The 27,349-nt window shown below is 40.6% G+C and overlaps 2 protein-coding genes and 1 long non-coding RNA gene across 5 annotated transcripts; 1 reads left to right on the forward strand and 2 right to left on the reverse strand.

The window, feature by feature from the left end:
• Nucleotides 1-338: 338 nt before the first annotated feature.
• LOC143460133 (putative ferric-chelate reductase 1) lies at nt 339-7,187 on the reverse strand. Its single transcript, XM_076957532.1, has 15 exons — nt 7,006-7,187; nt 5,659-5,847; nt 5,431-5,593; nt 5,295-5,352; nt 5,175-5,216; nt 4,946-5,048; nt 4,515-4,703; nt 4,288-4,450; nt 4,100-4,223; nt 3,366-3,480; nt 2,459-2,542; nt 1,694-1,871; nt 1,340-1,465; nt 1,195-1,265; nt 339-1,073 (listed from the first exon to the last, which is right to left on the reverse strand). The coding sequence occupies exons 1-15, from the start codon at nt 7,156-7,158 to the stop codon at nt 981-983; spliced, it is 1,851 nt and encodes a 616-aa protein (XP_076813647.1). The 5' UTR covers nt 7,159-7,187; the 3' UTR covers nt 339-980.
• Nucleotides 7,188-14,647: 7,460 nt separating this feature from the next.
• LOC143459724 (single-stranded DNA-binding protein 3-like) lies at nt 14,648-26,539 on the forward strand. Of its 3 annotated transcripts, none has more exons than XM_076956977.1 (17): nt 14,648-14,838; nt 15,045-15,117; nt 15,318-15,379; nt 17,952-18,036; nt 18,279-18,365; nt 18,554-18,613; nt 19,504-19,557; nt 19,742-19,790; nt 23,304-23,392; nt 23,459-23,523; nt 23,588-23,630; nt 23,785-23,836; nt 24,072-24,140; nt 24,426-24,481; nt 24,574-24,729; nt 24,803-24,943; nt 25,026-26,539. In XM_076956977.1, exons 1-17 carry the CDS (start codon nt 14,777-14,779, stop codon nt 25,059-25,061), a joined length of 1,239 nt encoding a protein of 412 aa, XP_076813092.1. In that variant the 5' UTR covers nt 14,648-14,776; the 3' UTR covers nt 25,062-26,539. The 3 variants fall into 3 exon arrangements, with proteins under 3 accessions (XP_076813092.1, XP_076813090.1, XP_076813091.1); XM_076956975.1 differs by having other exon boundaries at nt 25,653-26,539; XM_076956976.1 differs by lacking the exon at nt 24,072-24,140 and having other exon boundaries at nt 25,653-26,539.
• LOC143459725 (uncharacterized) lies at nt 17,688-22,333 on the reverse strand. Its single transcript, XR_013117773.1, has 2 exons — nt 22,173-22,333; nt 17,688-18,363 (listed from the first exon to the last, which is right to left on the reverse strand). It is a non-coding gene; the product is annotated as an uncharacterized LOC143459725 (long non-coding RNA).
• Nucleotides 26,540-27,349: the final 810 nt, after the last annotated feature.

The following is a 27,349-nucleotide window of genomic DNA, read 5'->3' on the forward strand; positions in this document are numbered from 1 at the left end:
CTTTTTACGCCCAGATGGTTATTTCCATCAATCGAATGTAAAGCGCCTTTGTGTCGTCATAAAGCGTTCAACAAATCTAGGAAACTATGGCTGAGTCTTTGACCTGGAGCAGAGCTTGGATTTGCGTATTTTGAACCGGTCCCATTAGCAGGGAAAGCACCGTCCATACTTCCATATATGGTCGCAACCTGTGGATAGCACCACTGGGTGTCGCAATCATTTTTAAAAAATGAGGCAAAAATGTAATAGCCTTGATCACGTGAGAAACGACAGAGCGCTCCACATAAACAACAAACAGGCAAATGACGTCATAAACGGTCAGATGAAAGGTCAGCCAATCATATTCCTAGTTTATTGCACGATGTTTCTTAAACCTACAGCGTGGTAGTTACAATGTAGAAGTACGGGGAGGATCACGCGGTTACACAACGGTTAGTGCGGTGACATCAAAGGAATGTTATAACATACCAGAAATATATAATTGATCGGGATTATGACATCATAATGAGGCGTTAAAATTCGCATTCTGCGTAGTCATGGTAAAAACGTTATCTGTCACTATGGGACGCAATTTACAAAAGAAGCCGCCAAACAATGACCAAATTGACTATTTTGCACGGGTCAGATGTTAGACGGATGTAAAATACTTCATATAAGCGATTATACGTACAAAGCAACTTCATAGAAACTCTAAATTAGTACGCGCAATATGAGCATTTAAAGTGGAACAGGTCTATATACATATTTAGTAGACTGCACTGCATCGGAATCTGACAGAATAGGTCTAAAGGTAAAGTGTCCGAGATTGCAATAATTACCACAACCAGATATCAGGAAACTTCTGTAAAACTTATGACAAGAAATTCAACTTTATCACATAAAAGTCCTAGAGTCCTGAGGTCCCATGCATAGCATATGACGTCATCGGATGAGAAATATACGGTCTAGTGCAGATGGTGGTTCCGGCACTGGGGAAGCCCCTAGTTTACGGCGATGTAATAGATGAAAGTTATGAGGAAGGCGAGATTGCCGATGACGTAGATGATGAGGAGGAGATACTTGATGGAGGTTCCCTGCAAAGATGAAGAAGAATCACTGGACACGTTATCCCGGATCAATCGCAAGAGACTTCGATGGCTTTAAACGGATTTTAATATCGTGATTGATACGTCACAATAGCGATCAATGACGTACCTTGGGGGGAGGGTCGGGCTTCCTGTCGTCACCATCCATGGGATATTCCTCGGGCTTGGACTTCTTGTAAGCTGCGCCAATAAGTTAACGTTACATCACATGTTATTACGTAATAGACTACGTCATCGAGCAAACGGGGATTTACCGTCGATGTGGCCGTAGCAGGCCGAGATCATCTCAAACACGACCTCGAATATGACGTGGAATACGACGAAGCCGACCAACACGAACGTGTCCCACTCAGGTAGGTTCAAGCGGCTCAGGTCGACCCCTGCAATTATGACGTCATAGAGCAATATTGTTACATTGAAGTGAAGTGTTTTAAGTGAGCGGCATTCACATCACGACCCTGTATACCAGTCGTGTTTATTTAACTTCGTGACATTCTCTGAGCGGAAGTGACAGCTCGCGTGCTTTCATGTCATGTCAGTGACCAATGACGCATTCAAAAGGCGATTAATGAGGCGGAAGCGACACGAAGACATCAAAGCAAACTCACCGAGGAAAATGGCCGCGATTGCCAGGATGCGAGCGGTGGACCCGACAAACCAATGAGCCCAGTTGAAGATGGGGCGTCGTGGGGTGTTCGGGTGGGGCCGGAACAAGGCCATGATGGGGTTCAAAATTGTGAGCCCGGTGACGATGATACCCAGGATGGGGTGGGCCCCGACATTCTCCTGCAAACAGGGTGAAACAGGGTCGATGAATTTGCGGTAAAATTTAAACAGTCCCAACTTCCCAAGTGTAGAATGGGGCGAATAAAATAAGTCAGAGAATTTCCATTCTCATTATAACATACGCGTCTACTGAGCCCCATTACACGGGCTGTGTTCATTTCCAGACCCGAGCATTGAACATAGCCGGTGCATCAGTGAGTCAAAAGATTTTCAAAGCAGTAGGGCACCCGGCAACAACAACCACGCCCATTGGCACAAGATTAATGACAACAGTCGCCATGATCATTAAATTCGTGGCAACTCGCGGCTATCTTTGGCTTATTTAGTCGCTCCTGTAATGTCTTAACACAGACAGCATCTCGGCAAGTCGTGCCAAAATTTTTCTATTTTCGTCAACTCGTCAGATGCCGATATTTAGCAGAGTAATGCTTCAAGCAGTGGCCGTATACTGGACACACGCACAAATGAATGCAAAACGTCATAATCGCGATGTGTAAAATGGGGCATTGTGATGCAATAGAGACAAAGCATCCGAAAGACTAGGTTGACATATTTTGTTTACCCCCCCGGGCCAGCACAATACTTACGCTGTAACCTCCAACGGCGACGAATATTAAGACGAAGGCGGCGACGGTGGCCAGAAGAACAATGACCATGAGTCCTCGGTGAAGCTGAACAAATAAATCGATGATTAATTTCTAATAAAAGGAACAAAAACTTTACAATATAAGCTGCAATATGCGGCTCAATTTCTTATTATTACGTCACAATGGCACAGAATTAATTTGATAAAACAAACATTAACGACGATTGTGATGTTGTCAGACGGACGGTCGTTGAATAATGGATGAAAAGAGCAGAACGCGCGTACTAGGTTATAGGGCGGCGCTTTTTGCAATTCGGTTCCACAGATTCGATGCCTCGCCCCTTTCTTCTCAAACAAAATAATGCGCTTGGCGCTCATTGTTATGACATCAGCGCTAGTTTAAATGTGTGTGGAAATGACAGCTCACAATGTGTTTTGATTGTGACGTTGCAATGATTTTGCAGAATATTGTGGGTGTTTGCTTCGAAATTCACGAAGTTTATTAATTTGGCGAGTCTCGCTTTGAAATGATCCTACGTCATAGAGCTGCATTATTCAGCAACAAATGAAATCGTGATAAAGCGCTCGAAAACTGAGATTAACATTTACATGGCGCAGCTGAAAAAAAAACTGGGAAAATATGACAAGGATAAAACTGTGGCCACGTTAGAGCAGGTGCAGGCTGCAATGCATTAATTATTCACAACTTTAATTAAGAATGGGCGGGAGATTATTTTCTGACATCTTGTTCACTTAGTTTGCGCGAAATATGTCTTTAAAAAGCTTATTGCGAAATCATAAGCTTCAACATGGTAATGGCGGCAAGGAGACATATAACTTCATTCATGCATAACAATCCATGCATTGTTAACTTCACCTTCATTATGACATCACGAAAAGCACCATACCTGGAACCAGACTTTGTTATCGGCGATGGTGGAATCGTGCCACAGAGGTTTAAAATGCCGAGCAATGATGACTCCTATGCTAGCGCAAGTCAGCCAGGCTATTATCATCAGCGATCTGCGAGATAAAAACCGATTTAGTTTTTGGGAGAAACGTATCATCGGGTAGAAAATAACCGGCTTTGAATGAACCTTTCCACGAAATTACCCCTTTTATTTTTAAGCTCGGTTTCTCGGTTGCCCGAGGTGATGACAAAGAAATAGCTGCTATCTTAATATCACAGGCTTGTGCAGATAGTTGAAGCAATTTATAATTCAACTCAAGTAACAACAAACAACCGGCAATTGTTACGTCGTTAGCAACACATTCATGTTTGTCTAAAGCGAGACGGGGTAGGAGATGCTCAACCTACTCTGCCACCGCAGCTCAAATTAAATTCAAGTAAACATTTTAATGCACAGCTCAAACATTCTGTTAAAATCAACTCGCATAAAGCTTCGGTTTTATTCGTGACCCTGTCGATGTTGCAACTCTTTGATGTCGACTGAACCTTCTTTAACGAAGCAATCGGTGACGTTGTAACGATAACGCAGAAAATAATTGAGGCTACGAATGCGATCGACTTAAAAGCGACAAGCTTAAAATTTCTCATCAAAGCTTAAACAGACAGCAATTAAGTCGACCCGTGTTCGTAAAACCGATTTGAGCAGAACTGGCCATAAGTGGGGCGACTCACGCGTGTGCTTTGATGAGAGCGGTATTGTCATTGCTGGATCCTCCTGCTGCTGGTGACACTGAAGTGAAGTTGATCCTGGCACCAGACAGTACTCGGTTTGAGCTGTGGTACTGCAACACTCCTCCTGCGTAACAATCATGCAATTATGACGTCTGGCAAGCACTGCGTACCGCGCGAGTCATTTTTACCGGCCGTGGTTCCAACTGCGTACAAGAGGTAGTAAGTGTTGGTCAGAAGGTTGAAATCGACCATGACGCCGCCACTTATCGCTTTGGTCAGAGATGCGGGCCTGGTGAAGGTGCAGTTGACCACCCCGTCGGTCAGTCCCGTCTCGATATTCTCAATCTCCGGCTGAAATGGGAATTATGACGTCATTATACAGATGACGTTTGGCAACAGATGACATTGTACTTACTGGCCTGGCCTCATCTGCTGGTTGCTTTCGCAAGGCTCTTATGACGCCAGTCGACATTTCAGAGTCAGTGCAATAATAAAGATCCGCGTCCTGCATTTGGTCCACTGTGCCAAACGCGATGGCCGCGTACTGCGACCCTGCCGTGGTCCCTCCGATAATATTCAACGTCACCGTGTTAAGCGATGAATCCTGGAAGTAGTTTAGAATTACTTCAAAATTTGGGGATTGTGACGTCTGTTGTTACGTAACAAAGCTAAAATAAGTCACGTCATGATAAGAGCAAGAACCGCTTGTCTGAGTGCGTGAAAAGAAATTCCATGTCTCAAACGATATTTGTGATAAGGTTGATAGCACTTATGACATCATAATATAACAGGTTACTCGTATTTATGCGGAAATGCTTGCACGGCGGAGACGAACAAACAACTCACGTATTGCCAAGACGCGAACATGCAGCTGGAAGATCCTGGTGTGCACGAGCTCGGGCTGAAAAAACAACCCTTTGTGACGTTACAATCGGCCGTTGTCGGATTGCTGCAACAAAGATTGAAAATATTATGACGTAAGAACTGAAAATGTAATTTTAGGCCACAACGCTACGTTGCTTATAATAATCATGGCGACGTTGAACTTGATCAAGACCAAAAGATCGGATCTTACTCGGGCGAAGGTGTTGGGGTGTCGCCGCCGCTGGGTGACGCCCTACAGCAATGGAAATAAAATGTTTTACATGAAAATTCTTCAAATAAAATCGGAAACACTGGGCCCATCCATACTCACGTGAAATTGTAGGGACCTGAGCTGTAGCGGCTGGTGCTGTGGTAGCTTGGAGACCCGCCTGGAAACAAAATAAACGCAAAATAAATTGTGTTTATGTGTTGTCTCTGTTTCCTTTTCTCTTATTTAATCAACCAACCGGTGTAGGCGGCAGTGGCCAACAATACGTAATAATTGCTCGTCGCTAGATCAAACGCTCTCGTGTGGGTGCTGTTAATATTCTTGCTGACGTTTGCCGCCCGCGTAAAAGAACAATTCGCCACTCCGTTCGACGTCCTCGCTGTGACGCCAGTGATTTGCGGCTGCAAGAATTAAAAGTTCTCACAAAATCGAACTAAATTTCGTGGAAAATCAAAAATTCACTCACGGGCAAGGCCGGGTCGGTGACCGGGGCACTGTGGCGTGTCTGTAGAACTCCCGACTTCAGTTCGGTTCCAATGCAGTAATATAAATCCGAGTTCTGCATGAGGCCGTCCGGGGAGAAAGCGACCGCCACGTACTGCCCTCCCGCCCCTGTGCCCCCACTTATCTCCATATCGAAGCCCCCGGAACTCGTCTTCAAAAATACAAACTGTGCTTAAATAATTGCTCTTATAAGAACTATAGTTAATATTCAAAACGAAATATCAAACACAAGCGTCTGTGACGTTAACCAAACGTCACAATGCTTGGTTTCCTTTGTGCGGAATAGAGGTTGTTTATGCGATGCAGGTTTGTAATAACAAACATGACAAAAATTAATCGCAATAATGAGGAGAAAAGCCACTACGAGCGGGTTCATTTACACCGGAAATGACGTGGTTAGGTTGATGCGTGTGCATTCGAATAATCACAGACGTAGCTCTTGATCAAATTTCGATCTTATTTGTAGGCGGACGGGCGCGGTAAGGAAATGATTACGAGGAGCAAACTACAGGAATAGAGCCGATGATATTTTTATCAGGAAATCTTTACTTCTGACTCAGAACCGGCGTCATTTGTCACCGTGACGAGGCAGAAACGCGCCGAATAAAGGAATTTCTTAAAAACTGCAAAACTACGCGTCACTCGCTCTGTTTGCGTCAAAATCAACAGCACAAAGCTCATTATCGTTGGGTGCGATGCGATTTGTCGTTTAACTGACCTTTTGTTGGCACGGGCTTGGACCACAATTTAATGTCAACCTCCATCAACAATCTCAGCTGATAGTGGCATATACATCAGACGGCTTATAAGTTTAACAGATTGAAAATAATGAACATATGGCATGGAGCTGAGGTCATATATAATATATATGGTTGTTGTTGATTTTAAAGTTCAAAGTCTACCAACCTACAATGGTCGATTTATTTGCTCATAATGCAAGTCACATGAGCATTGTCCTTGCTAATAATTAACAGTAAAACATCAAGTTGTGTTTGTCTTGGAATTATTAAAGTTTTTACGACTTAAAATCTACGAATCACTTCGACAAACAACGCAGTGAATGGAGCAGAGCAAAGGTTAAGCTAATGCATACATTTTGCTTTCAAACTAAAACAACTTTGTGGCAATGAACAGCGCAGGTTTGTTCGGAAACATCTAAAAGCACATCTTCATAACCACGATAAAATCATTTTATTATAATAATTCAAGATATATAATAGTTATAACATAAAAGTTATGAAAATACAATATCATAATTCAATTATTTATTCTACTGACCAGTGGTGATTTTGTAACACTTTCAACTGACCTGGGTAAATGAAAAAATGAGACAAGTTGGGTTGTTAGGATTACAATTGTCCGAACTTCGAACACAAGTTTTTGTGCTGCCACATCCACTGATGTCTATGGCACTGGAGTATTTTAGAAAAATCACGAGACACAAAAACAATATCTTTCTCATGATTCTTTTGAATGTTTTACCCCACAAAACTATAAAACAATTTATATTTGTTTTAAAGACACAATTTTTAATCATACGGAATATGATTTGTCCAAGACAGAAGCAGTTTAATCATTTTAACGAACACAATCATATTTTTGTTACCAACCACTCATAAATACATTAATGATCACAATGTTTTCCATTGTTCATGATATGATAATGAAAGTGATGTCATCATATCATGATATTCATTTCACCGGGTTTTATGAATTCTCTCCTGGCGATGATCCAATAAATCTCAAAATTACATTCATCTTAGTCTAACTCATCTTCATACAACAATCTTTGTTTCCACTATCATATGAACTTAATGCACTTCAAATGGTGAGCTCAGCAACAGTTGACTTACAAGAACAAACAAGGGCTTAATCATACTCCACAAAGTTAATGCTGTACTTCTGAAGAGAAATTGGACTCTTAAATTCTGTCTTCATATTTTTTAAAGACAATAAACAGCGATATAATTCATCTTTTTCATACAGTCAGTAATTCGCTGATTCGTCAGTGACAGAATATTCCTAATATCACCAATTTGTTGACTTCATGTAGTTTACCATCATGAAGTTTACTTTCATAATGAAGTTGGGAGAACACATGCAATTTTTTAATACGATAAAACTATACCTTAATATATGGAAGTAATGTAAATTTGCAAACACAGATCATTTAGCTGTGAGCAAAGCATGGTACGTGATTCTCAACCTTAAGTTTCTGCACCATGTTTGTCAAAGTTAAACTGTCGCACCTTTGACTCTTTGACATTTTGTCTAAACCTGTTGTGCTTCTTTGTGATCGACACATTCGAGTAATCGTTTTAAACAATTCCAGCAAGAATTGAAGGTCAACAGTAAGATGCATTATAAGCTGAAACACTTGGTTATTCCAAACTGGTAACTTTGCAAACATTGTCTTTTTTAAAATGCAGCCCACCACAGAATTGGCCCTATTCTGTGCAAATTCCAATTCTATACTCGATGAAAATCCTGAAATGGGCAGATACCCCCCTTTCCAGTATATAATTTATTACAGAACTAGGATGCAAGATGTGTTTTGAAAGTCAACCAAGCAAACCACAAAGTTAGCAATCTGGGTTAACTTATGGCCTGCCTATACAATTTTAAACAGGAAGTTCAACAAAGTCATTACAGAATACAATGTTGACAATACAAATGACTAACCGAGGCCTATATAATAATAGCAGCCTATGTACGCTGTTAACTTATAGGCATAGCCCAGCATGCAGTGATACTATCCGTTTACCGATAGTTTTGTAGCGCAGTGTTATATTAAATTATTAATAGCCTAGCCTAAAGCCAGAACAGTATACGTAGGCTACAAGTAATCAATCTGTCATTACCGGTTTCTAGGTACCTAACCACCACACTGTCTGCTGCGGAAATTAACCTATATATTGCGCTGACAGTTTAAAGTTAGAAGCCTGATAGGCAAATGCGTAAAAGCGTCTGAAGAAGATGATTCGAAGCAATTAATAAATAAAAAACATTGAGCTCATCAGTATTCTGAATTTTAAAACTGAACAGCTCTGTTCCCAAACAAAGCAAACATAATAGCAGCAGTTTTCCTGCCGAACAGTTCTTATTCCTTACCTCAACACAAAAAAATAAGACGAGTTCGCCCAACAGTTAATATTTATATTTGTCTACGGCGACACAAAAGTGTTGCTGTTTATTTTCCTTCTTTTCCTTTCCTAAATTTTCCAGTATCATCGTTACATTTTCATCATTATAATAAAAGACATTTTTTCGACTAGTGTTGTACAAAATACATGTGACGGCTTTATTCAAATAAAATAATATTGTTTTTCGTAAAATACAACATTTAATTAATAAATATTATTTTATTGGTTTATCATTTTTAGTTATTTTCCCTAAAGATTCTGTCTTCACCACCAGCGTTGGTTGGTTGTTTTGTTTCTTTTTTCGTTTTGACAAATTGCTTTAGTAGAATAGTTCGGCAATTGGACAACAAACATAATAACTTTTAAGGTCGCCTCCAATAATCCAGCGTGTAAGGTGGAAAAAGTTAAAAGTCGATATTTTTTTCTTCTGTGAACAAATAAACTAAACCATGAAAAGTTTTAAAAGACGGGCAAAAAACTGTGGCAAGAAACAAGTTGTATAATTTGGCAATTTATTTTGAGTCTTCATAGATTAAGTTTCTTACTTAGGGAAGACATTTTAAAATTATACTGCAAAACAATTTTGGATGTGCACAAACATCCTAAATAGGTCATATTATAGGCATCTTATAAGTTAAAAAGAAATATGAAGATAACTTTAATAAATGTAAAAAAACACAGTTGTAAAAAGTATACCACCCATCGTAGGCTACTTTGGGACGGGATTGTGCTAATTGTCATAATTAGTCCTTATTCCTACGAAATTCTCGTGCAAATCTAATGATTTACAATGTTATTAGTGTTTTATTTCGTGTGTTTAACAACAAGCGTTGTACTATATTTTGGACGTGTTTAGTATACACGACCCAGTTTTGATTACTTCCGAATTACGTCATCCGTTCTACAACGCTTAATGCGCGTTCTTAATGTGCAGTTTTGCGTTGGCAGTTTGCTGAACATATCTCTATTCTGTGCTATGAAAGCATTAACCTTTTTGTTGTGAATCAATAATATAATTAACTATATCCAAGAACATTAACAGTTTAGTTAGATGCCCAACTAGTCTATGTTTAACGAACGCGCATATCAATGGAGTAAGAGCAACGAACAATCGATTTAAGCAACAACTAATTCAACCAAAGCAACTAGTAAGAACACAGTCAGTTGACACACTGGTGACCCCAACGTGATAGTAAATAGACATAAGTTTGTTTCTGACACTACTCGCTGCTTGCTGTTAATTTGTTTTTAACTTCATTCAGCACCTTGCTTTACATTACGTGTATCAGTTTGCAAAGAAAGTTTTATCCGTTTTTATTCGTTAACCTGTAGTGGCTTGGGAGCCACACTCAGTACCATTATATCAATTGTGGAAACATATGTGCCAGTTAAACATTGTTCATTGATAAACCTACAGCTAGCATTTAATATTTGCAATGCAGATGCAATTCGGCTGCAATCGCATCATTTACAAACTGCAATCATTATGCAACATTGGAAACTTGCACTAAATAACATTATGTGAAAGCGCCGTTTAGTACGTTACCAGGTGATTTCATAGCATCCGAGTGTTTAACTGTAAATAATTCCCACTTGCCAACGCTTTGTGCTTATCGTTTGCGCGTTGAAATGTCCGTGTATTTTGGTGTTGAATATTTCCGTTCACAGCGCTCTACGCTGTTATAAGCTTAAACTTCTGTGCGTGTAAGCGCCCAGATAGATATATCGAATCGTACGAACGTATTACGTCAGTCGTGTTCAAATGTAATTTGTTAGACTTGTTTTAATTGGTGAATGCTAAGTTTGTGCTTGTGTCATAATAATCGGAACCTGTACAGTTCCTACAATAAAGGATTGTTTCTGATAAACTGTATCTGTTAATCGTAATAGCTTTCGGCTAGTAAGAGTAGTAACACGTTAAGGTTAGAGATTTCTAACCGCACGCAACCACGGAGTCAGATCATTAATTCGGCAGGTAAACTAAGACCTAAAGGTTAAGATAAGCAGCATACTCTGCAAACCGACATGCTTCAGTGAAGATGTGACTTAGTTGTGCTTCCCGAGTAGAACATGCAACTTTACTACTGGTCAGATGAAGTCTCATCATCTGACAACTGAAAACCTGATCAACCACAGTTGCATCAAATCTTCCATTTGATTTTTGGATTATTTGCCAATCATCCAATATGAGTGACTCCGATGATGTTTGCTTATCTCGGAGTTTCGTTTATTTTCAGCAACAAACTGCCAACACGGACCACAATAAATGATCCCGTTAACAGTGGGCGACAGGTTTCCCACCCCTTCTCTATAGTAATCCAAGTGAACAGCAACTATTCCTGAAATACAATAAAATACAAACAAGTAAAGAATGGGCGTGTTTATTGGAACTTAAACAAGAACTAGCTCAGCAACCAGGTGCTAGATTTAATTCGTACAAATGCTTTTCTCAGTTGGAAGATAAATTTTTTATATTTTTACACCAACCATCAGCAATACAAATTCTTTATGAAACAGTAAAATTTTGTGGTCTTTGAAACCATGATTTATCTTTTCTACTAATGATAATGACCACATGAGGGCGATGTGGAATTGTTTTCGTTATCTGATGCTTTCTTGAAAGCTTTTCTAGTCCACAAGAATATCTGTTGCTTCTTTGTGTTAATTCTTTATTGTTATTTCACTGACTTGTATATCGTTAACTAACTTTGCAGTTTGTTGGTTATTTGCCTGATCTGGGCAACGTTGTCAAATAGTTTCTAACTGGACTAGCCTGCATGAGGAGACAGCATGCCAGCGCCTCCGAGTCAGTCAGTAATTTGGAATTAGTCAAAGCCTAATATTCCAAAAGCTTCAAAGCGTTGGGCAAAGGTAATCCTATTCCAGGCTTAGGTTAGATTGGAGATTTTCAGGTTTGGCGAAAAATCGAGCGTTCAAGCACGCAAATTTTGGCGTGATTGCACGCACTGAAACCCCAATTCTTTATTTGTATGTTATAAATCGCTGTTCAAACAACCATTTTATCTGCTGCTGTGTGAATGAGACCCTGAAATATATCATTGTAGACAGTGACTACAGTGTAGGCACAAATGCAAGTTTGGAAAGTTTGTTAGCCTAAGTACATGGGAGTTTAAATTGACATATAGTGTATAGAACTGTACAGGCGTAAGTGTATAATGGATATTAGGCTATTTCAGTATTTTATATTGTTACGCAGGATATGTCTCACTCAAAAACAGCAATATTTCCAACCTGGCACTAAAGAGATATGTCAACAGGCTGAACTTTTACATGTTCACCCGATTATATACATATATAATAAACAAACTAAGTAAAGCTTTTCTTCCCAAACGTTGGCCATTTTTATATACACTATATAGTTTCGAAATAACTCTGATATTGCTTCTATCTCAATTGTCTAAGAAAATCTTATCTTCACATTTCCTAAACTATTTAAAGGAAGTTGCGCAAATAATCACAATATTTTGAATTTGTTGCGGATTCCCCCGAAAACAACAAAATTTTCAATCTGACCGAGCCAGCCTATGTGAATGTTGTTAATAATGATAGAGGCTAGAGCCCATTTCCAAGTTACAGCCGCCATCTTGTTTTGGGGGAGGTTTTTCAATCGATTAATAATTAATAGTTCATTCCTAAACTATGAAGGTCGTCAACCTATTTTGATTCTTTTTTAAATTGCAATCATTTTTAGCATCAGGTTGTAGCGATTTCCCTCAGTCGAGTAATATGATTTTTTTTTTGCAATAAAGAAATAATTTTGCTCCTGAGAGTTGTTATTTTATATCACTTTGAATCGTACGCAATAGTTTTGTTCGATATGAGGTTATGTTACATCAGGGGTGTCAAACTCAATCGCACCAAGGGCCAAAACTGAAAACTTATTTAACCCCGCGGGCCGAAAGGACAAAACTTGATTAAACGTTTCGTGACACGAGTACATGAATTGGAACAGGCAGCGAAACAGCACCAAATTTTTGATGTTTTTGACTATTTTTGATTATTCTTCTCTTACATCATTAATTCATTATGCTTCATTCCTCTCCTTGCAAAATCATTAAACAATTAACAAACAATAATGAAAAAAGCAGCCCAGATTACTAGTGTTAGAATAAATCGATTTATGCTATCGTATGATGGGGCAACTGCTGTGATGCTGTATTGTGCGATTTGTTATAATCTTGTTACTTGCTTGAAAAAAGTAGGTTATACTGTACAATGATTTCGCGGGCTGGAAATAGTTCAATGTATAAAATAACATTGTGGGCCAAATTTTATTGTCAAGTGGGCCGGATGTGGCCCGCGGGCCGGGTGTTTGACACCTATGTGTTACATGGTCAGCATCGCATATATATAATTTTAATGGCTGAAGAGCTTACATATGTAGCTTACAAATATATATATGTATTCAATATACCTCATGTATTAATAAAACAACTAAGGATGTTATGGTGAGGTCTCAATTGTGAAAATATAATTCCAGTGTGGGGGTAATTAATAAAGTCAGCGAAGCGTTGCGAATTCTTATTATCTGACTTTCACTGTAATTTGCCATGTGTTGCAAATATAATATAGTAATGTAACACTATAATGTGCTGCAAGTCGAACGTGGAAGATTAAAAGCGACAATTTCGTCGTGTAGAAGAGAACATGAGAGTCTCACTTTGCATGTTGTCATTTGTCTTCTATGTTCCGCTACTTGTATAACGGTTTCACAATTTTGAACGTTTAGACAAAAGTAACCAATGAGCTGCTCCCATGTAAAACCACATTTCTGCCGTGATACCATCTTTCCACTGCCTAGCAATATTCTATACGTTATTGTGAAAGCGCATTTAATATCACAGTAATATATTTTGGTAAAGTATTCAAAGTTAGCTCGGCAAAGATGCAATGAATGAGTGGTCAAGTGTTTTTGTAAGGAGCATCGTTAAAAGTAGACAATCACATCAGGTGAAAATTTTCACAAACTAGAAATACCTCGTTATATGGTTAGACTCGTGTTGGCAGAATTACAAAATACTTTAAATCAGGGGTTCTTAAACTTTTTGGCACACGACGGTACCTAAAAAATCCGTGCCCCACCTCATTGCAAAATAAAAAGGCATTAAACAAAACAACAATTTATTTTCAATTAACTTTCATTCATGTGACGGATGCAGTTGTTTTTGGGAAACCAAACGTTTAATTCGAGGCTTTATAGAAGATAATGCACATGTTTAATGAAGAATGTAGAAGATAATGCACATTTGTCATCTCTCGCGCCCCCCCTTATGAATCCTACACGCCCCCCAAGGGGGGTGCGCCCCCAGTTTAAGAACCACTGCTTTAAACGCACAACTTGTCTCATTGTTACTCGTTTAAACCATCTTTTTCATTTCTGGCAACAATTGCTTCGTGAAACCGGTCTGTGGCCCAAAGTTCGAGCCAAAGCCGTTTGGCATAATGTGCTATGTCAGATGTGGTTTGTAAGTGTAGCGATGGTGCTCATTGAGAAAAGGTTTTAAACACAAGAGGGTCTTCGAGAGTCGAGACAGCTCACATTGTAACTACTGTGTAGTCTGGAAATAGAAAAGAATCCACCGAGGCTCACCGCTTCGCGTTTTCCAACAACTTTAAGATTATGTGGAGTAAACTTTTGGGTCACTGCAAGCGATGAACCAACTACTTACTTAAAGTAGTAGCTTGCTTCTGTCTTTAGGAATTCAAACTCTGTTTATTCCTAAATTCCTGCTTTTGACATCTTCCACAACTTTACTGAATTATCTTGCTATGTCTTTATCAGAGAAACAATCGAATATTTGTTTGTAGGTTGATTGTAAGATTTTATGTGATAGAAAGCTGTTTATTAGTCCCAGCACAGACTTGTAATTGTGTCGCTACTCTCCACCTGTATGGGCAGGAATCGCACAAGCCACCATGTATAGTAGCAAACCACCGAAAAGCAATGCGGTCCCCTCCGATGCTCAAGCTCGTGAAAAGTAAGTTCTTTGTTGGTCTACTTATTTATACACCGTCTATGGGTAGTCAATCGATTCTACCGACACATGACTCAAACCAAAGGATAATTCAACCCACATATGTTGGTTGGGTTGTTCATGGGTTGGATCGATCTGGAACCATTATCCCGCTTTATACGTTTTTCGTCAGATTAAAGATGTTGTCACTGCTTATATGTATTTTCCAGGCTCGCCATGTACGTCTATGAATATTTATTAAACGTTGGCGCCGGGAAGTCAGCTCACACTTTTTTACAAGAGGTACCGTGACGTTGTGCAAACTATTCACTGTTTATGAGTTTATCTTACATGCTGCCCAGGAATTGCTCTTGTTAACTACTTTAATTATTTCACGTCTTAGCAAGGTTTCCAAGTTTGCATAAAGTTGCCGCTTGTGTTGTGATTTTGAGTCTCGTTATTTGATTTTCCATAAATTTTCAGTCTCACGTTTGAATTTTCAGATCGGATGGGACAAGAACATAGCCGTCGGTGAATCTCCGGGTTTCTTGCATTCGTGGTGGTGGTGAGTTTGTCCTTGCTTAATTCTTCCTGATTTTATTCCTGCTTTGTTTTCATGTTGGACGGGATGCTGGTTGACTGTACCATTGTGTATAGTCCGTCAAATGCATTGTTAAATTTCTAAATTCTTGGTTTATAAAATGGTTTGAGGTATACATTTGGCGTGCTTGATGCCAATTGAGACACAAGCAGAGGCAACGTTGTGCAATTCCCAGCTTCAATATTTCTTCTGTAATTCCTGTTCATAAACAATATACAACAGTTGAAGCAAAGTTGAATCTTTGTTCATGGCTTCTTCTGCTAAGCATTGAGTGGAGTCGGTTTAGGAAATAATCACACATCTTGTTCTGTAGTGAGGTTGATATAACTCGCCTAAGTGAGCTTTATCGCTCTCATAACACATGCTCTATGACGTCATAAGTGGAGTCGCACGTACGCTGCCCGATGGTGGTCCATGATATGGGAATTCATAAAACTTTACCCTGGCTGTTATTGATTGCATTTCAATTGTAGATAATGAGGAATTTTTGGACAATAACTAGTCAAAGAGCGTAATATTGTGATAAATTTAGACAATTATTTGCCGGTAATCTCTTGTTGCTGTCAAATAAAACTTGTGCTAGTTTTCTTGGTTTATGGTTGTTCTTGTTCCCCAGTCCTGGATGTATTTGCATCTCACACATCGCAGTCGTCTGAGATTTTTTATGATCTTTGCAAACACCATGCAAGAGTGGTTGTGTCAATACTTCGAGCAACCGAGCTTATCATGGCCTTGTACACAAATCTCTGCTCGTTGGAAGATTTTACAAGAGTTGAATAATTGCGACCTTAAACATGGGTTTGTAAAAGTTTTGTGTGAGTTGGTTACACCGCGATACTTTCCAGTAATACTCAGTTGGAGAGCGCAGGTTTCACTTCGATAACCCGCGGGCAAACAGTGCATGCCGCAGTTCAGAGAAAAGCGTCTCAAACACATTCTAAAGCGACTCTGTGCGCTCACAATGCATGCATTAGTGTAAAAGCAGTCACTTAATATATTCTACTTTGTGATTATTCAATTTGTCGCTTAATCATGTGCTCTGTGTTTTGTCCAGAGACACACGTCATAACATGCAGGTAATTCAAAGTGGACACGGGTCTAAGTGTTCCAGAATCTTTGCAACACAGCGTTCCGCATCGTTGAGCACAAAACCTCTTCGTCAGTGTGTTTGTTGGTCGAAGCGGCCTCGTCGTCGCGCGAACCGATTTAAATAAAGAGACAAGCGCTCAGTGAAAGGAATTACGCGACCAGCTTACATCCTCCTTTTTACGATTTTTCTCTTTTCCTTTTATTTTCGCCATTGTGGATACGATAGTGACGTCATATTCGGCCTAGTTCCATGTATTGTCGGTGCCTTTGTAGTTGTCGCGCGACATTGGATCCTCCCCAGTATCTCACCGGTTGTAATCGTCGCAGAGCAGCACTTGTACGCAGCGCTGTAGTTGCTCATGACAAGGCCAACCCCTCTTGCACCTCCCTGTTTGAGACGATTCATGCTGAAGAGCTGAACGCGATTTTCTTTTATGACGTTTGCCCGGCGTCGTGCCGTGGTCACGTGATGCTTCTCTCTCCTATTCTTTGAACGGAGTAAGTTGGTTTTAAAACGCGACGTGCGCCTTCGTTACTAACCAACTATTACTTCAAATGGTCTGGCGATGCGCCTTTTAAAATGTGCCGACGTCTCCCAGTGAGAGCGCTCTTGTCAATGTACTTTTTTCGATTGTTCTGTGTCAATGTACATTGTGGGCCATCACTCATCAGTGCAAACCAGAATTATCATTTCAACTAGCGCAGTAAATTTTAAAGTTATCCGACAAATTCTAAACATTATTCCCATCTACAAGATGAATATTCCAGTAGCAAAGAAGTCATATTTCGCTCCAACACTGCTCAGTAGTAATTTACACACGTCCTCCAGTTTCCTTCCTTTGTTACATTCAATCGATATGCTTACGCTTGTAGGCAGGCTGCCACGCGTATGCATTGTTTATGTTAGGCGCCATGCGTCCTGTTTGTGTGAGTGCTGAGCTGTAAGCTAGAGTGCTGGGCCTTGTGCCAGCATTGATCTGTTTGAGCCCTGCACAAGTTGCCTTCAAGCGAGTTGTATGCCACCACAACCACAGACATGCTTGTAAATTGCATGTCTGATCCGTTTGATCGATACTTGACGTCACAATTGTGCACGATCCACTTCTTATAGATATGACGTCATAATGTGTACCATAATACTACTTGTTGTCCTTTAAGTGCGAATAACCGCACCAGCACAAGATAACTCCGCTATTTAATTTATACAAGATACATTATGTTTGCATTCAAGAATAATTCCACGCTGTAATTTTTAAATTGTATAATTGTTTACATTCTTATACTAAATGACAGAAATACTATATACAAAGTATTACTGAGCGTTACCACACACAGCTATGTTAGTGATTGACACATACTCATAAATTCACAAAATACTTAGTGAATCAACATTTGTATTCATGCAATAAAAGCATCCTTGTGTTACTCATTCATGTTTTATCGGCAGTGTATTTTGGGATCTATACTGCGCATCACCAGAGCGAAGAGACACATGTGAACATAGCCCTGAAGCAAAAGCCTTCCATGATTACGTGAGTTGGTTGTGGTTGGAGCGACCAGCGTTGTTCGAAGATCTACTAAAACATGGCTGGAATAATCTATCATTGACTAGCTTAAAAAATGCATGCTTCAGATATTATTCTATAATTTAAATTAACTTGATGATGGACAGAGTTGTAACTTCACTGTATATTATGTGACTGGTGTGGAATGCACTGGGATGCTTTGATCCTATTTTCCCATTCTTATGATGTCTTGTTCAAATCTCTCCCAGAGTGCTGCTACAGCCCCATCCCCATCCATGAGCTCCATGCCCCCTGATGGGATCGTCCCGGCTGGAATGCCGCCAGGGTATTTCCCTGTAAGTTGAAACTGAACATTTGTCGTTGTTTGAATTATTACAAAATTGATCAGTTAAGGTAATCATTGTTAATTTTACAGCAATTATAGAGATTACTCCAACTAAATAGACATTGGTTGCACTGGGGTCACGTTTTACGTCAAAGCATGAAATCTGCCCCACAATCACTATATTTTTTTACCTTACAGCCTGGTTCGGCCGCCTCTCCTTCCCCCCACCACAACCCTAACAACCCGCTTATGAGACAGGTGAGATGTCTATGGCAATTGCTTCTTTTTGTATTTGTTGCTATCTTGTGATGTTGAGCAGATTACTTGGTCTTCCTCGCCACGATTTCAGCGCTTGGCCTTAGAAAGTTTTAAATTTCAATGGTTTAAAGAAGTTTCTGAACTGCTATAAACCCGACCCAACATGAACTATGTGGAATTGTTTTAACCATTCTTACCTCAGAATACCAATTTATTGTCGTTTTTTGAAACTGTCTTTTCACGAATTTGAGTGCATCAAACAACATACTACACTCTAAAGGCACTATTTTGGTTTAATTGGAATATCTGCAGCAACTGGTAAACGAACCATTGTTTTAGTTAATTTAAGGGTTCGTTGCCATCTAGTGGTAGATATTTACCCATTTTATCCATCACAAGTGGTCAGTAGTGAGCAAGGTTTTTGCTGTCATTGAATCATAATTTGAGAAAATCATTCGCCCAATGGTTGGAGTCTTGTCATTACATTAATTTTTGGTTAAGACTAGTAGCCTTTGAGAATAGAATGCTTTGCATTATAACCACCGTTCAACCGTGCTGTAGTCTACATACTGTCTCATTGTTTATTTTATATGCATTTGGTTCATTGACACTTGTGTGCTACTGACCCTTGGTGGGCGCAAAATGTGACATTTAAGTTTGCACGTTGTCGCCCAAGAGTGATTTTATCAGGTCCAGTTGGCATATGGCAAGCTAGCTATGGAGGTGATTGGTTGTGTACGACTGCCTGTGAAGCAAATATTTCTTCCACCTGGTGATACACGTCACATATCGTTTCACTCGATCAGTGTTTAGTAACAATTGGTGTCAAATATCTAAATAGGGACTTCCCCACCATACCTTCTGTTTCTCAGAGAATTTTTTTATTTCAGGGCTTCATGTCACCTGCTAGATATCCGCCAGGGGGAGTCAGACCCGGAATGCAGGCGAGTGTTAATTGCAATCGACGCGAGGATGCGAATTATGATCGGGATAATCGCTTAAGCTTAATTATTGCTCGCGCTTAACCCTAAGTCGCCACCTTGGTAGTTGGGTTCAAAACAGAAGTTGGCTTTCCAGCTGTTCTTCTAAATTCATTGCAATCTTAAAAGTTGATTTTGTCTGTTATAGGGCCCAGGACCACAGCCCATGTTTCAAGGATCCGAACACCCCAGACAAGGTGAGTCTATTATTTTGTAATAATGGGTATTTTGTTAATTATTATGAACTAACAAGAAAAACTTTTAAAATGACTACAATTTGGAAACTTTCTACACCAAAGTGTTCGCTACGCAGTGCGCCTATGATGGTTATTAACTTTTCCACGAATTCTAGTTAAAAGCTGATTGTTCGCAAGAAGTGTCATAGAACTGCTCAATACCTGCTCAGATTCAAAATGAAAGCGATTGTGTTAAATCTGAATCCGCTCCCCCCTTGGAACCCTGATTTAAAATCGCCCCTTTTCTGCGCCAGTGTGGAACAATTAAGATGCGCACGCGTTATTATTCTCGTCCGATTTATAGCGGCTGACGTCTTGTTTCATTGTGACGTATCATGCTTGCGCAAGGTGACTGAGGCAGGTGGCGTGGCGTCTAATTGCATTGTGTTGTAAAACACCGCCTTAACATCAAACCACCTCCATCTAATCAGATTGCACGGGTTATTGTAGGTCCCTTGCCTGGTGCTGTCAGGCGCCGTTCTGTAAAATTCCTTTCGTCGCATGTTACGTAATAAGTGATATTATGCGTTAGGTTGTGAGCAACACAGTTTAACACTTGATTATAAATTATGATATGTTGTGTGGTTGGTATTCCTACTGTCTTTGCCCGGCCTGCTGATGGAAATGCGTTGAAATCTTGACGATTTGCGCCACAAACAGTTGCTTTGAAATTTCTCGAGATGTTAAATTTGTGGCAGAAAAGTTTTCTGAGGCAAAAAGACTTTTGTAGACGCTCATGATCACCAAGATCTTCATGCGTCGACTCCTCTCACTGACTTAACTTTAACTTCGAACAACCTGTGAGTTCTCGTTGGAAGCTGAATACCACTCAACTCATGTCCCGAATTGTTCAACGAGCACATGACATAAAAACCGTTTGTTACGTTACTTATTGCGTCATAAAACATCGTACAAATTACTGGCTTGTGGACTATCCGCAGTGAAAGATGAGCTTGGGAAGCGGGTATCTAGCGTAACATCTCATGTTAATTGTGAATTATAGCCCAGAACCGGGTGAGGTTGTATCCACATCACACATGCATTATCCTGTCAAGCTAGCAACGACAAATGTAAAACGCGTTCGTGCCCATGAGCACAGCGACGCATCGGGTGTTTGTAGTAAATCGGCCGTATCACGATGCGTGCTGAAGCGGCAGGATGATTACTTCTGTCTCGAGCCCCATTCGTTGTGGTAATGAAGCGCAACAAGGCAATGGTTAACCCATTTGTCATTTTGTATTCTGGGTCCTCTGACTCGCCCACAAAGTAATGCGATAGAAGTAGAAATTTTAGACTGAAGTTTCAGCTTTGGATGCTTTTCTACTCTACTACCAAAGCTGTCCATACTTTAAAACTTATCTAGAACTTATCCAAAAGCCACCGGAATTATCGACAACGTACTTTCAATTTGCCATCTCTTGCGTGATTAGGTTGTTCCGGTAAATGCGAATGTGCCCGATAAAGTGTAATACGTCATGGATCAATTTTAAATATTCCTTTTAGTTCCATCCACTCCCCAACAATGCCTATTCCCTGATGACGTCATTTGCTAATATGTAATTGTTACGTCACACTTTATCGGGCATAAGTCGGATGAAAAAGTCGCTATTTCATCTTAGCTGCCTTTTCATTCATTATTATTATTGCTTTTAACATGACGTCATAATGCTAATGTGACGAGATGTGAGATTTGCTGAAATCGTCAGCTGTTAAGATCTGATGAACGTGATGACGAGTCTGCACTTCAGACAACGCTTTGTGACGTCACAATGATTTCGATAAATAGCGATACACGTGTGACGTCATATTACCAGCTCAATCAAATTTAGGAATTCTGCAGATTGGTCCCTATTGGCAAGTTTACTTGTTTAGTTGAAATTGTTTATCGCAAGCGACATAATTTACAAAGCGTTAATTATGACGTAACTATGGTGAATGTTGCCTCATAATTGCATACCGTGTTAAAATTTGGCTCGCTCTTTCACTGGAGACAAATCTAAGCAACACATGAACTTATTTGAACTTAAACTTGTCTATCTGTCGCTTAGCAAATAAGCTTTTATGACGCAATAAGTGTTACTGTATCGTGGTTTCTACAAAGTTAAACCGTGTTAACCCAGTTTATAGCAAAGTAAAAAAACATAATTTGGGATCCAGAAGGTCAACTTTATTTTTGACCCTTAACACGAGCAACAACTTGCTTCATCAGCTGTACTTGGAGATAGCAAAAAATTTCGCGTAGTGTGCTTGCGTCACAATGCTGCCTTGCTGGTGACCTGCCAGCCATCCTAATCCACAGCATGCTACACTGTTACTGAGAAGTTACAACTAACCACGACTTACCAGTCCGTTTGTGACGATCCCGCGCTATTGTTACGTATCTCCACGTCACTAAAGCTTCTGACAGAAGTATTCCAACAATGTTGAGTTGTCTTTGATTTCCATTTTTGCCTCAATTCGAAGCTTCTAACTCGGCCGATCTCGCCGGCTCGCCCTTCACTCAAATGAGCGCGCATGCTTCTCTCGACTCAAAATTGCAGCTTTTTTCTCGCCGCTGTTAAACGCCTTTGCTCAAGTATGACGTCATAAGAACAGAATAGCGTTGTTTTGTGGATAATTCCAGCATTGGAACAAATCTTGAAATTCTCGCTGAGGATTTGTAGGAATTTATGAGTTGTACAATTGCATGGTTCGTATAAAGCAGATCGCAGTTGTTGATGGCGCAATGTTTTACGCAAAAGCAAATAATGTGTTCGAATCGTAGTTGCATTTTTTCCTTATTTTCAAACACGACTCACTACGTCATGGATGATTTTATTCCAATTTCTTTTAAAGTCCCTCAAAAGTATTAATTCAAGGAGGATTCTCCATTATGACATCACCTAACCCTATTACGTAAAGTTGTCAATTATATTCGGTGTAATACTAAAGCGAATGACCACGCGTGTTCCACAATGTCTCAAAATTGCCAAGCATTCGAATTGAACCGCTGAAGCAGCACCATAGACACAAATTTGTGTTCAGTTTTTGCTACTACGTCATCAAGGATTCGATAATGCTTTTTATTACGTAATAGATTTTAATTGTCGCGCAAGAATGACTTTATTGAGTTTCCACGGCGCCCCCATCAGCGCTAATCAAATAGACCGCATGAGTGGAATCCATTAGTCGCTCGTGCAATATCTTAATAAGCTTCCTGGATGATGGCGCCTTTATATCCAATGAATCGTATACACGTACTGCCTGAATGACGTAATCGCTTATTTCGTCATCGAAGTTAGATCCATACGTCATACAGGGTGAATGGGGCATTTCGCGGTAAAGTTACATATTTGGGAATGTGCGCGTATTTGATGCCATCTCAGTCATTGTGATGTCAGACGTACAAAGGTCAACCATCATTGTTGCTAATTATCCCGTCACTTTAGACTTAGAGTGATACGTCATAGATATTTGATGTCATTTCTTTCCCAGGTCAAATGATCGGGATATCGCGCATGGTGCATCCCCGGGGAATGCCCCCAGGACCCATGGGCCCCTACGGGCCAGACCAGTTCCAACAGGTACCCCCCGCTTTGCTGTCCTCAAATATTTAAACCGCTCTTAATCGCTTTTTTGATCACTTGCAGCCTTATGGCGCCATGCGGCTGCCAGCGAACACGGTGCCAGGCCACCCAGGGATGGGCATGAGCATGTAAGTTTAAAATGAGCGCGCCACGCCACTTACAATTATTCACCGATATTTGTTTCTATCGCAGGCACGGAAGATCACCGTGGGCCAACCCCTCTGGCGCCCCAAGTGTAAGAATGTTGAATTGTTTCGATTTAGTTTATTCATCGATTAATTAATTAACTTATCGCGGTTGATAAATGCAAGGTTGCTTACGAGTAATTTTGATGATAGAATGCGGCAGATATAATAACTTGTCAAGGAGAAACAATTTTCTATTTTCAGGGCTCTACTGCAGGTGGACCTCCTGGCACCCCCATAATGCGAAGCCCACAAGGTAAGTTGCACCCACAATCCGACCTACCCCTTCACCCATTGTTATGTCATCACTTCCGATCACATGATTTGTCACGCCTGACCGAACTTGTTGCCTAGCGACCACACGCACTGCCCACCGTCTGTAGTTGTTTTTCCTTATTGCGTCATAATTCGGCTTTGTGCCAATTGTTACGTCCCACTCGGCTGGTCTGACCTCGGTTGACCCCACTTGAGGCTTGTCTTGTTTATTTAAGGTCCCCGCGTCCCAATGCACCCCGTTCCTCACCCGCGTTTCCCCTCAGCACACGACCCCAAGAACCCAGGTAAATCCCCGTAACCGTTGCATGCTTAACCCCCAAATGCATATTTTAACAATCTCCTCTGACATCACCATTGCTATTGTTGCATCAGTGAATGCTACTACGCGCTCATTCATACCTGTGACGTCATTATGGAATTGTTCCTCGTCATGCTTGGTTGCATCCAACTAAATCGTGTCCGACTTTCATTACCAGCCTAACCGCATGCAGCTGGTGCGGCCATTATTACGTCTTCTTCATATCTCATTGTTACGTCATAAAGTGTGGTAACCATAAATTTATTTGCAGATCCGATGAACTCTGAATTCATGAACAAGTCGATGTCTCACCAAATCCAGTCTTCCGTGAGTTGGATAGCTTGTGATGTCATAGACCACTCATGTGTCGTCATACGGCACTTATAGTGACGTAACACATTTACATTATTCTCTCACAGTTCCCGATGGGCAGCGTCCCGGAGAATCTCCCCTCTACGACCATCCCCATGTCTGGTGGACCCGGGCTTCCGCCCTCGACCCAAAATATGACTCCGGGTCTGAACGGGATGAACGGTTCCGGCCCCGACCAATCAATGATCGACGGACTACCCAAGGTGGGTTTATTACGTCTCAATTCCGCTTTTGTTTGAACGACTGTTCACGTTTAATCTGATGAAATTGTTTCAGAACTCCCCCTCCAACAACATGGCGATGAACTCGATACCGGGGGCTCCTGCGCAGATGGGTCCCCCTGGTGGACCCGGCGGTACTCCCCACACCCCGCAAGATGGCGGCGAAGGGGATTTTATGGTCCCATTCAGCGATAACGTGAGTAACAACCCCGCCATGGGAACCTACTGATTGTACCTCTATGACGTCACACCGGAATTACGCGAACTGATTGTTGAAGGTGGCCGTGATTGGTCAGGACTGGCGCGAGTCATAAGACAGGGACGCTGCCGCTTAGCGGCGCTCGCGAGTCGATTAGTTACATAATTTTTGTGTTTCGAATATCGCCACCTAGCGGTATAGAAGTATGTGAAGCGCCGAAGTGAACATCGATGTATTACGTCAATGCTTATGTCGCCAATATTTTGCTCAATAAAATCGTTCGTTCTGTTATAACTGCTCTGCAATTGTCAGTTATTACGTCATAATCCAGCCGACCTCGTTTGAACTGTAACAGTGTACCGCATAAGCATGACTCAGCATGATAACGTTGTCATTTCGTCTAACATTGGCGTGGCTCCTTCTTGCATGGCGTGTCGCCACTAAACTTAATAACTCCTATATTGGTATTAGTGTTTAATACGATGTTACAGACCCGGTGGTGTTTTTCAAACTCTAACTCTGATTGGTCAACTAAAAATTTAAATTTCCCGCCCTCGTCGGTTCCGCTTCATCGCAACAACATTAACGTAATAATAAGTTTGTGCGTGTGTGTGTGTGTGCACGTTCTAACATGTTCTTGCTCTTTGCTTATGTATGTGCCTTGCACGTGCTTGCTCGCTTGCGTCATCGATGACGTCATCAACAGCAAAACGAGTCGGCGGCGATCTTGAAGATCAAGGAGAGCATGCAACAGGAGGCGAAGTTGTTTGAAACGAAGGACGGAGATGGAAACGGTGAATTCAGCTTCATGTCGTGATCGCTTGGACCCGAATAAACCGATTCCGACCGGTTAAAGTTCAACGTTTAAATTGAGGCGGGAAGGAGCACCGTACTATTTGCAAACGTTGCGGCCGCACATCTGCTACGCGTTTGCAAACAAACTTGAACTTCAGAATTTCGAGCAACTAATTGTTGCGATGTAACCATGTTAGTTTGTATAAAATAATTATCGCTTTTAAGTATGTTCGTCTTTATTTATTATACGTTTAGAAACAACCATTTAACTATGAACTGCTACTTGTTTTTCTGGTGCTTGTGCTTATATATGTAGAATCGAGTGTTCTTTTATTTTCTCAGCGTATGTTCGCCCCGAACCCGAACGTTTTGGTGTTCGGCCGAACCGGAATCATGTCGATTTTATGTGTTGTTCAAACGATAACCCGGTGACTTTGCCATTTTGATGGAACTATGAAAGAGTATCAATGTCATATTCATCACTGTGAAATAGTTTCTCAAGTGATGACTGTAGATTAGCAAGCGCGGTACCTCATAATTTGGACAAATCATCTTCATCACAACTGTCTTTCTATTTTCATGAAAACTCCGCCACGACTAGGATTATGGCGTGGCTTGGAGGCCACACTTGTACAAAGTATCAGATACGTGGCTACTTTCTATTGGTTTATTCGAATCCGATTTTGAGAAAGAGCAAATCAGAGTAATCGACGACTGCATCGAATAAACTGAGTTGCCATCCGGCTTTATTGTCATTTCTGTATCTTTGTGACGAAACAATTAAACGTGCACAGAATGTTTTAATCGTTATTATTTTACGCGTAAATGTGAAAGATCCAGAATTTAACTGAGAAGTCTGAACCACCTGTTATGTGGATCGGCATCTCCATGACAACCGCGTATGTGAGTGCGTCGTGTTTTGTTTCGTTAATCCTTTAATTTATTTTGCGAAGATATCTTGAAGGCGGTGAAAGATGTTTTAGTCATGACGTCAACGACGCATTAATTTGAGAAAAGTTTTCAGATTAAACAAGAATAAGTTACAAAAACATTCCGTGTCTTCACTTTACAGTGAAATCTGAAGACAACGCGATTATATAAAGAGCTGTCGTTGATCGTGAGGTCCAACGAAGGATAGCGCGGTGGTTGGATAAGTCGCAGTACATTTAATCTCGGTGCAAAAGCGCCGAAGAAACGAAGGCAATAGTGTATTATCGATATTAGTGTTTGTAACAAGAAATAGGTTTCCCGGCAAACAACAGTCTCTCAAGTCTCAACCTTCTACGTCAGGTCAAGTGATTCAGAGGCTCGCTTTGTAGAAAGTATTCAACATTATGACGTAGGCACCCAAGTCAATTTCTTCCAAGAAATAGATGAATGTTAAACACAATTACTGGGGTGAGATGAACAGAGAAATGACAAGAAGATGTTAGTTAAGTGAGAGTTAACTTGAGGCAATGTTGACACTACTCAAAATCAGAACTTATTCTGGGGAAGATATTGTTATTGTTAGATATTCTCTTCTGTATGTGGAACCACTTCCACGTTGAAATTGCAGAACAAATACACAAAATGAGTCGAATAAGCAGTAGACCGGGCATAGTGGGT

Source organism: Clavelina lepadiformis, chromosome 5 (genome assembly GCF_947623445.1).
Source record: "Clavelina lepadiformis chromosome 5, kaClaLepa1.1, whole genome shotgun sequence".
Taxonomy (NCBI): Eukaryota; Metazoa; Chordata; class Ascidiacea; order Aplousobranchia; family Clavelinidae; genus Clavelina; species Clavelina lepadiformis.